Raw genomic sequence first — 13,593 nt, forward strand, 5'->3', positions numbered from 1 at the left:
CAACCAACCTTAGTCACTACCTCCAAAAAGCCTGAAGACAAAGACACTACTGCAGTGAGACAAGCAAGTGCCATTGAGCACCCTTACCCTCACCACAGATGACTCTGAAACTCTGCCTGCACAGAGAAGCCCTTTTCCAGCCCCTGAGCTGCAAGCATTTGAAGGAGAAAAGCATCTCTGCTTTGCCAGCATTGTCCCTGTTTGGAGGGACTTATACAAACACTGTTTTTTAGGACATTAAACAACTGTCCAGTAACTCCTAGCCAAAAATTCCTAATCACCCACCCTGCCTTCTCAGATGGCCTGTGTTTGTCCACTTTAGTACATACACTGGGCAGAAAACTGCAGCAGGACAGGAACTGATTCATAAGTGGATCAAGTATCCTCTGCTGCAGGGCTGGTGACAGGCCCAGAAAGGCAGGATGCACAGCAAGGCAGCACTGTGTTCAGAATAGGGCACTGAAGTCTACAGAACTTTGTTTTTGAAGAAGGGGTTTAGGGTGGTCCTTCCTTGAACTCAGCTCTGCTTGTTAGAGAATTATGAACACTGGTGCACAAAGGAGTAGTTACACAAGCTATCCCAGGTATTTAGTGGTGGCCACTCACCTAAACCTGTCCTCTGGGATGAAGCCACCAGTGCTAGAGGAAAGGTATTCAACCTACATAAGTGTTTGTTTTTCCTCCTCAAATTCCAGGCACAGCTCAAGGGCTAATGATGAGAAGGGGCTGCTGTATGAGGGAGTATCTACTTTTTATATCACGACCATGGCCTCTTACAAGGTTTAAAATTCAAATACACAGCCATGCTGTGAAGGAATGGAAATGCAGAGAACTGAAATAGCTTTCTCAGAGCAAACAGCAGGGCAGGGCTGGATGTACAACAGAAACCAAGTCCTGCATCACATCTGATGGACCACATTCTCCTGAAATGCTTTGTAAGGAAAAAGAGCTTTCCAGGGAAAGCCAGCATGCACAATTGCACCTGAAATAAAGCATGATGTTGGCAATTAGGCATACCATGTCTGGTAACACATCTGACCAGTGGATTTAAAGCTATTGTCAATTCATAAGCAAACACGGTAACTGCATTTTCAATTTGGTATAGACCTACAACCACATTTTTGAAGCCTAGGAAACTGCTAGCTAGCTAACTTACCTGTTAGAATAAATGGATGTGTACTGGGTTTTGGCCAGCTTTTGCAAGATAATACTAATGCTGAGAGACATCTGCTAGCAGTGCATACAGTGCCATGCTCCCCCCATGTACAAAGGAGGGATCATGAAGACAACATCCTAGAGAAGGGGGTAGAGCAGCAGAAAGCAGGTGCAAGACAGGAACAGTGGTCTTTAAAGAATTTAAAGCAAAAAAACCCACCAACACTAAAGAAAGGGGACCAAAAATCAATGCTACTTGCAAAAACAGGCATGGCAGAGGGGATATAGGGATGAAAGATTGATCCATGAGTTGCAAAAAAACCCATGTTTCTCAGTTTCTACCTGGAACACTTTAAGGGTGTACCTTTAGCCAAGATGCAGTAAACCATGAAAGTAATCTTGGTCCAATTTGGTACCAAGTAAAACCACTTACTTATCCCTGGAAAGCAACACCTTCAAATCAAGGGTGCTGTGTTCCCCATGAAGAGGCAGAAGCCTAATTCAAAAAGCCCTCAATCTAAGAGGAGGGAGTTTGCAATAGGGAAGCCAGTACACCCCTAGGAGTCACTCTCAAGAAAGCTGTGGTCTCTCTATGTCCCTCTCCTAGATCACAACTGCAGCACAAGTGAAACCAAATGGTGGAGCAGAGCACATTGCCAGACACACACTAGTCTCCTGACACTGTGCAGACAACCGGCAAGTCCCAAGACCCCTAAGCCAGGGCACCCAGATGAGCAGAGACCTTCCTTAAGGTGATACTTCAGTGACATATCCCATATCCCAGCTAAGGGGAGAAGAGCAGCCTCCCTTCCCAGAGATCTCTTTGGGTCCCAATAAAGTTACACTAGCCATAATAGCTTTGTTTTACGTATTGCATGTAATATAATATTGGAAATTGGTCTGCAGTTATGTAATTGCAAAGGAAATGGCCACGATCCTTCTCAGCCCAGCTGAAAATGCCATCCCACCATGCCTCTGCTGCAGACACAGCTCCTGGGGGCCGCAAGGGAAGAGCACCCATCCTGCCTGCGAGTAGAGCAGCAGCGGAGGCAGAGGTGCTCCGGAGTACGCTTATACTTCACCGCCTGTCAGGTTTTCCATTGCAAACACTGCTGCCACAGTTTATAGCTTGACCATTTCAAGCCACATCCACGCAAAACTTGGCAGACAGGGAGCTGCTCTGGCCCAGTCCCTCCCCCTTCTACCTTAAAGAAATCTCTGTCGGATTCCTGCTTTAAAGTCACAACATTTCTTTTCTGCAGCAGAGAGACAATTTTAAGTCATTCCACAAGGCTTTTTCAGTTAAGGTTTAAAAGAAGCCTAGGTACTTGACAGACAAGACTTGAGTCAACTATTCACATTGTTATTCTGAAACAGCTCAGAAATGTTTAGATAGCGTTGGACAGTGTAGGCTGGTTACACAGTGCCTTTAAACAAATCACAGTCACTTCCAGCAAGGAACACAAGCCCTGGAACTACAGCCTGTTCCTAGACACCATCTGTAGAGACTGTAAACCTCTGTTCTTCTCCTGATGCATCTGTGACCATTGCTACATGCAGATTTTCCTCCTCAGCTAAGGAAAAAAGAAAGAGATAAATATCCATCAGATACATTAGGCACACTGTGGGTCTTCTGCTCATACAACTAGAATTAAGGTCAAAGGACAATTTTTGTTGTTTTGTTTGTTGAGCCAAGATAGGCATTTGCTGCAAAAACCAAGCATCGAAGTCTGAGAGCTGGTACGTTACTAAATAATTTGTTCTGAAGTATAGAAATCCTACAGATTTCTTTCAGTCCAGCAAGGTTTGCTTCCATGGCAATTGCAGCAACAGTTGGGTGACAGTGACCCATGGGCTTCATAACAGAGATGAAGGGTTTCAAGAATTATTCACCACATATGCTATGCTGACCTTGCTTTTAAGTCATAATACTGAACAGAAGTCTCAACTTCAAATGATGTCCAAGTCATAACTTCCATTGGCACAATAATGAAGACAACCTTATCCAACTCTTACTGAAAAAGAAAACTAAGTATGAGACAAGGCTCTACCGAATGGGCTTGTGCATATCTGCCTGCGAGATGCCTTAAATACCATCTGTGGGAAAAGTAACACTGAATAATACTATACAGTAAATGCAACACACTTACTTAACATGAAGTTAATGTAGCTTGATGATAACCAGGTAAGACTTCAATAAATCAGACACCAGATTTTCCTTCCCTTCTACCTCTGCCCTATATACACTGGCCTTTGAAAGCAGAGCTTACTTCCTTTCAGGGGGGTACACAATTTGCAGGCAACCATCAGAGGAGATGGTGACGCTTGCTCAGGCCCTAGAAGTGTTCAGAAGAAAAAAATCCAGCAGGACATGAAACAGGCACCATTGTTCGGAAACTAGTTTTGAGCTTCCTTGTGTAAAAAGCATAGGGCCACTTGACCAGTAAAGAGAAGGTGTTTCTTCCCTACGAAGCCATGCAACAGAGCCAAGTTAAGGTTCTTCCCACTCCAGGAAACAAAAGAACCATTTAAGTGTCCCTAGGCATTAGCAAGCAACCCTATTCAGGCAAGGTTTTAAAATCAAGCAGTCACCTGTGCCTTTTCATGTCTAGCTTCCCCAAAGCACAGTTAAAAAAACCCCAAACCGGACATATGATATACGGATATATACACACAAGGAAGTTTGAGATACTGGCCCAGCAGCGCATCCAATGCACACTGTCCAGTCTGATGGGACTTCTCAGCCACACAGCTAACAAGCTACCTAGCCATACTTCCTTCCTTTCGTTGAAGAAACTGTCCCTGCTGCAGGTGACATCCATAATACTTTACATCACCTTTGTCCGTCTGGATCAGGAGAACAAGTTTAATTTATACAATTGCAGCTATAGTTTCACAACACTTAGGAAGCCAACATAACCATACAGTCAGATGAATTACTACACATGTGCATAGTCCAATAATCTTATTTTCTTGAAAAGTGTATCCCCATGTTCTTAGAAGTCATAAGTGCATCTACTAGGCTTGCTTGCTTGCCTACACTGAAATTCAAACAATAACTCATGAGTTTTAAAAGTTGACACTTCAGAAACTTTTGCTAGTTTCATTACACACCATTCATAGGTTCAGCTACAGCTGAAGAGACAAGAAGTCATAGTGTTAAAGTCATTCCTGTGGTATCCCTAACCTAGGGGAGAGAAAGAGTGTATGTGTGGAGCACCGTTCTTGGAACAACTAAAACATGATTTCCCTGCCAGAACAGTTTAGACAAGCATCCAAAGCAAATGATGCTCTCTCCATCACCAATCTGTGACTTAAGGATTTTTTAAAATATATATCTCTTATACATACATACATATATATATAAATATATAGGGCAAGATCATAGCATGGAGTTCACGGCTTCAGACCTCCTTCCTTGTTTACATGGACATTAAGAAATCTGGCTGCTAAGCATCAGAATATGGTCTTAAGAACCGTAATCCAAATTCAAGGATGTTTCCTAAGAAGAGTCACATTTCTAGACCCACTAATTAAATTCAAACCCTGACACTCTCCATTTATATCTCCACATACTATATGGTTCAATACAATATGATGTAAACCATGCAAGGCAGAGGCCACACTAAAAGTAAACACAAAGGAACAGTAATTTGGAATTCATACACTTCTTGCATTATTTAACAGCCAAATTCCCTTGGCTCCATAAGCCATTATCCAAGACAGGGATATCATCGGATATGAATGTAAGTTGCCACAATAACCAGGCTTGTTCCGACTGCAGCAACACCTACTGTTGACAATGAGGAGCCATCAAGCTTGGAAGAGAGGATGCTTGTCCACTAGCTCAGACACAGTTTAAGAAGTTAAGACATTTTCCCCCCTTCAATCATAATGATTGCTTTAAAGTGGGGCAGATGAGCATTTTGGCCTCTACTAGTTTTGCAAGTGATACAGTCAGTACCCAGGAGACAGGCATTTCTGTTCACACTAGCCAGTGCATTTCCACACACTATCCTTTTGGACACCACGCTAAATCACCGGCCAGAAACTAACTGCATTGCTTTGAGCCAAACAAGCATCAGGCTTTCATACAGCAGAGAAATTACCACTCCATTAAAAGAACCAAAAAAAAAAAAAAAAAATTACAATGTATGGTCAGCATTGCGGATAACATGACTCAGACCTCTGGAAGACGGATTTGAGTCCCAGATCAGGGTGCCCTAGTTCCCCCAAGCTCTGGCATGCCCAGCACACACTCCAGAGCCAGCCAGTTGTGACAGCCCTGCACATGGAGCTACCACGACACGAGCTTTTGCTTGAACAACTCCAAATGCCAGCAGTTCCTCTAGATGAGGACACACAAGTCACGAGTGGGCTGGAAACTAGTCCTGGACAACAGCTCTGGATTAATACAGAGGGAGTGCTGGAGGGGAGGAGGGGGAGCTGCTGAAGACAGGCAGTTACTCAAACCAGCTGCTAACCTGCTCCAACCATGCACATGCACACAGTCTCCTGCATTTGTTCAGCCTGACTGAAAGCTACCAGGCATCCAAGAGTTAACGTACAAAAAAGACATCTATACGAACACTTGCCAAAAGTCTCATTTTCCAAGTGGAAGCTGGTTGTTCCATGGATGGCAGAAGGAATTTCATCTTGCTTTTACATGACAGCCTCTGCCTCCTTGCCTCAAAATTCCCCAATTAACACTCCTGCAAGAAGTTTTCAAACTGCATGGCCACGTATTTATCTACGCACATTCTCTCCCTTCCCTACCGAGCTGTGGGCCACGGGCTCGGCTGTCAAGCCAAGTTTCATCCCAAGCAATTTTTAAACACTCATCCTATAAATCCTCCAAAAAGGGAGTTAGTAATGGAAATGCTGACAGAGACTTGAAGAGACAGCAGGGCAACTATATCAGTCTACTATACATTAGCTTCATTAGCTGCAGATCCTTCTCTGCCCTCACCTTCATTTTCCATTAGTGTACTTTGGCTAATTAATGCACAAAACCTATGAAACATTCTTACAGTAGAAGGCAACATTTGGCCCCCAGCCCAAATCAACATTGAGAAACTTCAACATCCTCAGCCAGACATAGTAACTGTACCAGATGGAGCTAACGTACAGCTACAAGTAGTGATGAGGAAACCGAAAGAAGAGGAACACATGCAAAAATTGGACCATTGGAAGAAGGAAAAGCAGCAAACGTGTCTTACCGCTTTCGTTTTTCTCTATGACATCCACGACCTCTCCAGCCTGCAGGCTGATCTCAGAGTTCTCCTGCTTCTCATAGTTGGACACCACCACATATTGCTCCAGGATCATGGGTTCGGAGCTAGCATCAGCACCTGGGGAAGGGAAAAAGCAAGCCGTAAGCCAGCTTCCAGCCATGGCTCCTTGAGAGCGACCTCCGTCCATCCGATTCACGACAGGCCAACTTGTCACCAGAGCCAAGCGAATCAGCAAACAACCTTGGCTCGCAGCATATCCCCAAATGGCTGGCCATATAGAAACAGCCTCCTCTGGCCCACAACCCAGCAGCACAGAGGGACATCGGAGAGAAGAAAAAGAAAAAAGGGAGGAAAAAAATACGAAAAGAAGCTGAAAACAGTGAATTAGTTGCAAAGTTTCATGATGGATTCTGAAAATAAACCTCTTCCCAACATGGTTTCCACAATCCTTGCTCCCATTCAGAGAGAAAAATCCTGGGCAGAAGCAGCATAAATCCACAGCTGAGCCATCCCCCCAGTAAACCCAAAGGAAAAAAAAAACAGCTCTCCCCTTGGCGGCTCAGCTCCTTCTCCACTCTAAAGGCTCGAGCTGAAAGTCAAGAGGGGGCTGTAGATGCCAATCATATTCGTCCGCACTGCAGCCCTTAAATAGAAACACATGAGCAGGATTGAAAGAGAGGGAGGTGGGGTGGAGGGAGAGAGGGGAGGGCGGGGAAGAGTGTTTACTTGAAACAGAAGAAGAAAAAAAAAAGTTATAGCGCCAGATCCTTGCTCAAACACGGCCACCCCCCGCCTGCCCCCCGCCAGCTCCGCAGTTCCGCATTCCCCACGGCAGAGCAGCCCCGAGCGGGACCAGGGCACAGTGTGCGCCGGCTTCCCCCTCTCCATCACCCTTCGGCGCCTTTTTGGAGCCCTTGGAGCCAACCTCTCCAGTTGTTCGGTTTCTCTTTGTACCGCAGGCTTTCAGCTATCAGAGCCATTTATGAACAAGAGTAGGCTCTCACACATAGAGGGGCGGAAAAAAGGTGCAAAATAACCGTTCTCCTCCCTTCCCCCACATTCCTGGAGTTTCTTCTTGGGTTCTTTTGATTTCTGACTTCTCTACCCCCAACCCGAAATTGTGCATTTTGGGGTGGAGCCGCGAGGCAGGCACACCGCTGTGCCAGACGCGGAGGGAGACCTCCTTGCGCTGCTGCTCGCCACATGAGATGCATCTCGGCTCTCCGGTGCAACACAAACAGTGCAGATGGGGGCCTCTGCACTTCCAAGCCCAGGCACAAACCGACTGTGCTCTGCCTGGAAACTGCCTTGAAAAGTCATGAAAACCTTTAGGACATCAGGGTTTCTTAATTCGCCCTTATTCATATACTCTTCAAAGTGTCAGACCAGAGCAAAAAGCACCTACAACTTCTGTCTAAGAGCCAACATGCCCTAATGCAAAATTATTTTACAGGTTTCCTGAATTACAGCAGCATGTATTAGGGCAGAGTGGTTGGGCCAACAGCATTATTATACATTTTACATATTAAGAGGCAGTTCCTGTCTCTCTAGATTAAGACGCAGATGGAAAGCGGAGACAGAAGCAGATGTATGACTTGCTGAAAGTCCCATTTCACGTGACGGGGGCAGAGCCAGGAGCAGACTCCAGGTCTCCTGAATCTCTGAAGACAAATTGGCTACAAGAGATGGGAAGGAAGCAGCATGGTCTGAAACTCCACCAGACAAGTCAGGGGACTGACAGCCAAGCACAGGATGCTCAGCACTGTGTTTCTAAACGCAGCATGTTCATATGTGTTTAGGCTGAAGATGCAAAGTGATTCTACAGACAAATAATTAGCATCCCTGCCAAGAGAGAGGTAAAGAATGCATCAGCCATTAAAACAGCATCCTGTGAAATGAAAATCCTAGAACAAAAAGCAATTAATTCAACCATTTCCTGAAAGGAAACACTATCACAATACCTCCCTTTGGACCAGATTTAAGAAATCCAGAAAATTAGAAGACTTCCTTGCTCCCTAAGCGTGCCTCTGACTCTCCTCAGGTTACGTAGGTTAATTTTCTTTAAAGAGGAGTCATCTCCTCTAGAAGTCTGTGTTTAAGAGATTTAGCTTTTCTATAGATAGTTGAATCACAGCCAGTAGCAGGAATAGGGGGAAAAGACCATGAACTGACAACACTGAAATTTATAATAAAAATTTTCACGATAGCTGTGCATTCCAAGTAAGCATCATGTTTCTGTTCACAATGAATCAACTTGACTTGTGTGTTCTGCTTTAAACCAGTGCTAATTGGGTTATCTAGACTGTGATGAGATGCCTTCCCCTGTTTCACACTGCTTCCCACACAGTCCCTTCTCCAGTCCAGAATAGGGCAGCATTATCATCTTCCCCCAACGTATTTATTCTAGTAACACCCACAACCCCTACTTCATTTTAGTCATAAGATAAATGCCAGTTCTCTAACCAGAAACAAAAGCCATTTATGCATGTACATCAGCAGAGAATTAGGTGTGTGGAAAGGCAAAAGGAGGGACCGAACAGTGGCAGAGGGAGCAGGGGACATGCAGGAAGCTACCTGCTAAATAGACATCCCAACCATCTTACTTCCTCTAATCTCCTAGACAGTTTTCATGGGAGTAGAGCAAGGAAAACCCAAAACACAGCACTGGCTTGGTGGCAGGAGCGGTGCTCCTGTGATACACTGTGATTCCCTGCTGGGAACAAGGAGAGGACGAGGCTGGAGTGCAGGCTGGCAAACACCCCACCATCAGCCACCGAGGCCAAGCCAGGGACCATGTGCCAGGGGAGCGCCTTTGCCAGGAAACCCGGAGAAGCAGCACTTCAAATCCACCTCCGCAGCTCTAGCTCCAAAAAAAGTGGGTTTACAACAGCCTGGCAAGTTAGGTTATATCTGCACTCACATATCTGAAACCCAGCAGGACTTTAGGATGCCATTTACTCTGTGCTGCCTTGGAAAAGGTACTTGCTGCAGGAAGATTTGTCACTACAGTGGCTGGTGCAACATATACAATTAAGAGACTGTTTTAACAGAAGCTTGTGTAAATGTTAGAGGGCTCCTATTAAGACAAAAAAAGTAGAGTGATAAATTCCTTGGTCTAGGAAGTAACCAAGGTCAAACAAACTTGTTCATTTACAGCTACGGCAGATCATGTCTAGATGATATCCCCTCTGGAGCGGTGTGGTCCCTGTGGCTCTCAGAGTGATGCTCACCCAGGGTTAAGCACTGCACAGTGGGGAAGACTTCAGTAACAGTAAAGGAGGAAAGAAAGAGGAAGGAGAGGAAGAAAGAAGACAGAGAAACAGCTCCTCCCAGCAATCAAAAGCCTTAAACATTTTCTGGGTAGGCTGGTTTAGGTTGTTACTGTATTCCCTTCAGTTACGGTCAGTAGGGTAAAAAATTTTAACCCTCCTCAGCCTTCCATCCCCCACAAGCATCTTGAGATGAAGTAATCCTCAATGACACTCAGGATGCCTACAACATTGCTGGTATGTTACATCAGACTGCAGGTTTTCCCCACAAAGGGGATTCAAAAAGAACAAGATGGGCAACACTACAAAGAGCACAGCACCAATTACACATGCTGCCGTGGGCACTTCCGCATCCCTGCCAATTAGCTCAGGTCTAATTTGTAACACAGGATGCAGCATCTCATCGAAGAGTAACAGCCTGCTCAGTGTGAAGCACGCCAGAGAAGAGGGATGCAGAGTGGCAGAAGTTCCCCCGCAAGCTCATATGCACACTGCAATGCCCCCCTGACATTACAGCCCCACTTTCTTAAAAGCCTCTTCAGCCCAGGCAGGAGAAACAGAGAGCAGAGGACAGGATAAGGCTCACGTGCCAGGTAGAGTTCCCCCCTCCTCTCCCCCAAAAAAGCAGAATTAGTGTTTTGGTTTAGCTCCAACTTGCAAGCCCTCCCCAGAGCAGAGCACACGATAGATCGCTGGCTGAAATAAGAGTTTGCTTGCCTCTCCGTTTCTTTTTGCCTCGAGTCCGTTTCCTGGTTAAAGTCTTGAGGATAGCCCTCCTCCTCTCCATAGGGCTCCACTTTACAATCCTCCCGCTCCTCACCTCAACGATTCCCTTCCTGGGGCTGGGCAGAAATGTCATCGGAGCTTATCCATGCCCCTCACAGCTGGCACTATTAAGTGACACAGTTGCGCCCTGTCCCCCTCACCAGGCAGCGAGGAGGGAGCATCATTCCTCCCACTGTACTCAGAGACCAGCAACTACTGTGAAAGCCTCCTAAATAAGAGCGCAGAGCACCCGTTCCAAGCAACGTCTTCCTCCTCCTCCTCCTATGTTGCAACAGCTAAGACCTACGATGGTTTTGCAATAGCCAAAAATTAAAACCACCAACTGGACTCCAAAAATAAAATCATCTGGATATGGAAATCTGAGACTCCTGATCTTTGCCAGAATACTCTGTTGTTATCAGGCTATAAACATGTCTGCTCTTTTAATCCATACAGCGCACAGGCTTTTATATTGCCCTTTTATGATTATCAATCAAGTGTTTACAGATTCAGACTAAATGAATTAGTACTGGGCTGGTCAGTGGAAGTTTTGCAGAAGAAGCCAAAACCACAGAAACGGTCAGTGAACGCCATAAGGATGATTCACAGCTGAACAACCAACTGGCAGGTAGTCCAGCTCTTCCGACCTGGGCACAACTGCTGAGGACCCGTGCAGGGTCTGCACGCAGGGGTGTCTGGCAGAAAGCATCCCCGAGTGTCACAGCTTTCCATATGATAAAGTCAGAGCTTCACACTTTTCTGCACGTAGGGAGGAGTAACTGTGGTAGCTTGGATCTAGACCTGTGGTTTCTTGTTAAAGCCAATTCTTCAAGGGTAAGCCTTTATGTATCTCTGGAAAACTCCTTTTGGGGAAGGAGAAAAAAAAAAAAAGAAAAAAAGAAAAAAGAATACCCAGAATAGCAGCAAGCCTACTTAAAATCCTCAAATCAGTCTATCCCTTCACAACATATACCCAGCTCTAAACACAGGGATTTTCCTCCCCTAAAAACTCTACCTCTTTTCTTTCTTATCAGAAGGACCATGTCACTATGAGAAACAAACATGTTGAAACCGCATGTTTTCTTTCAGCCTTCCACCAGTGATCTATCCCCAAGTATTTTAAGATAGAGAGCTTAGGTCTGCCTAAAAATTGGGTTAAGTGTCTACTGCACACAAGATGAAAAACAGACTTTACCACGTAAAGCACACGAGATTACACAAGAGCTGCACGATCTCACAGGAGTCTCAGAAAAGCAGTTCCTAAAATAACCAGTTCCTAGAGTAAGCAGTGGGATGAGACTGATGAAGCCCTCTACAAATCTCCTTGGGGACAATACAGATTCAGATCAAAACCATGTTTCTAAGCCTAGGATCTCTCTTCCATTCAGTGAGGGTTTTTTGTTTTGTTTTGGATTTTTGTTTGTTTGTTCTTTTTGGGTTTTGTTCTTAATATGCCCTAAACAATCAGGCCTTTGACTCATCTCCTGGATACTCCTGCACTCCAGCCTTTCACTCTTCAGCCCCCTTCGCACTTAACAAAATTCAGGCTATATTTGCACATCCATTATTCTTGGAGGTTAAAAGCCACTCACAGCTTGTGGCAATAGGAAAGGGGATTCATCTCCATCCCTTCTGCCAGACAGGAATCCCCCCAATCCTAGCAGTGTTTAACTTCAGAGATCAACAGCTCTTGGTGTAGCAATCCTGAGCCACAAAGCTTTAGGGACGGAGACGGAAGTTCAGCACCACCCATAGTAACTGAAGGAATTCAGTACAAGTCCAGTCCAGTCTCCAGGTCTTAGCAATAAAAAAGCACTGGCAAAAATCCCTTTGCTTCATTATAGATAAATATTCACATAAGTCTATCAAATGGGTTATTAACACACTATCATTTCTGTAGTTCTTTCCTGAGCTCGGCCAGGTAGCCCTTTTACAAAGAACAAAGCAATTCTGTTGCATTTTCAGAAAAGAGTTTCAGAAGCAGGTGACACCCTGCTATTAAGCAGACAGGATTAAAAGCAGAAAGGGAAGGGTTTGGATCTGACCGCTTAAGTAATTCAGAAGAGTTAAAGCCAGAGAAGTTTGGCCTAAAACCTTGTCCACATACCAAAGAACGCCTGAGAATAAAATAAGGTTGAGCACCATGCAACCAGTGATGGCCAGGTCAGCATGCAAACCCTCTCACCCCAGGTTAGCAGCCATGATTAGTATACAAGAAGTTTCTCCATAAGTGAGCATCCATACATATATCTTCCTCAACTCCACAGAGCTCATGTGCTCTACAAGCCTTTCAGTACATGGGGCAATAGCTTCCTTGCAGAGTAGCTAAAACTCTAGTCTTTATCATCCTTCTGGCTATACATGCAGAGACCTGGTATAGATGGTAACTCCATGAACTGCATTAACTCCCTCCTAGCCCCCTGGGTTGCTGCTACAAACAGCTACAGGGAGCCCAAGCCAACAGCGTGCATTGCCACCAAGAAGGGAATATGACCAGCAATCATAGCAGCAGAAAATTAACCTGATGCCTGGATTCATTTCCCAGCATAAGGCACATGTAGTATTTTCTAGCACTTCTGAGAACCAAGATCTGGATAAGCCTTCAAGAGTTTGGGACAAGTGGCAGCTTTAGGGTAGACTGTGGCTTCCAGCACCGGAGTACGTGTCTAACACACAGCTAAAAGCAGCAGCAAAACACAGCCCCCACAGGGAGTGTGTCAGGAACAAGCTTGGCCCATGGTAAATGGCAGGCGCTCTCTCAAGCGAGTGCTCCAGTTCAGTTCTTCCTTCTTTACAGTCCTCAGCAGCATTTCCAACAAAATCCTGACAAATGGAGAAATTCAGTACTGACCTTTGCCAAGTGGAGCTTGTTAGTCTCAGGATTTTTAGTTTTTATTTTTGATCTGCTAGGTTTTAAGACAGAGCCAAGAAAAATTAGAGGCAGGAGGGTGAAAGGGAAAAAAAAAAAAAAAAAAAAAAAGTTGAGTCGTCTTTCCACTCCTTCTTGGAAAGTTGGCTCTCTGAACAGCTATTCCAACCAACTAGGTTACAGGTAGCAACAGTTAAGAATACTTCAGTATTTTGCACACAAATCTGTTAAACTGCTTGGAGATTTTCACACAGCTGCTAGACAGGGTCTTCCACTAGGCTGAAGTCACCTATATATTCTG

The 13,593-nt window shown here is 45.0% G+C and overlaps 1 protein-coding gene across 6 annotated transcripts in view; it reads right to left on the reverse strand.

Annotated features, from left to right (window-relative positions):
• Positions 1 to 13,593, reverse strand: part of SH3PXD2A (SH3 and PX domains 2A) — a 269,424-nt gene that overhangs the window by 68,012 nt on the left and 187,819 nt on the right. For 4 of the 6 annotated variants that reach the window (XM_052798568.1, XM_052798569.1, XM_052798567.1 and 1 more), the window contains one exon: positions 6,375 to 6,506. In XM_052798568.1, coding sequence (XP_052654528.1) covers positions 6,375 to 6,506 — 132 coding nt within the window. Of the gene's footprint in view, positions 1 to 6,374; positions 6,507 to 10,375; positions 10,643 to 13,593 lie in introns of those variants that run through there. The other 2 variants (XM_052798572.1, XM_052798570.1) reach the window with 2 other exon arrangements.

This window comes from Harpia harpyja, chromosome 10 (assembly GCF_026419915.1).
Source record: "Harpia harpyja isolate bHarHar1 chromosome 10, bHarHar1 primary haplotype, whole genome shotgun sequence".
In the NCBI taxonomy this organism is placed as follows: domain Eukaryota; kingdom Metazoa; phylum Chordata; class Aves; order Accipitriformes; family Accipitridae; genus Harpia; species Harpia harpyja.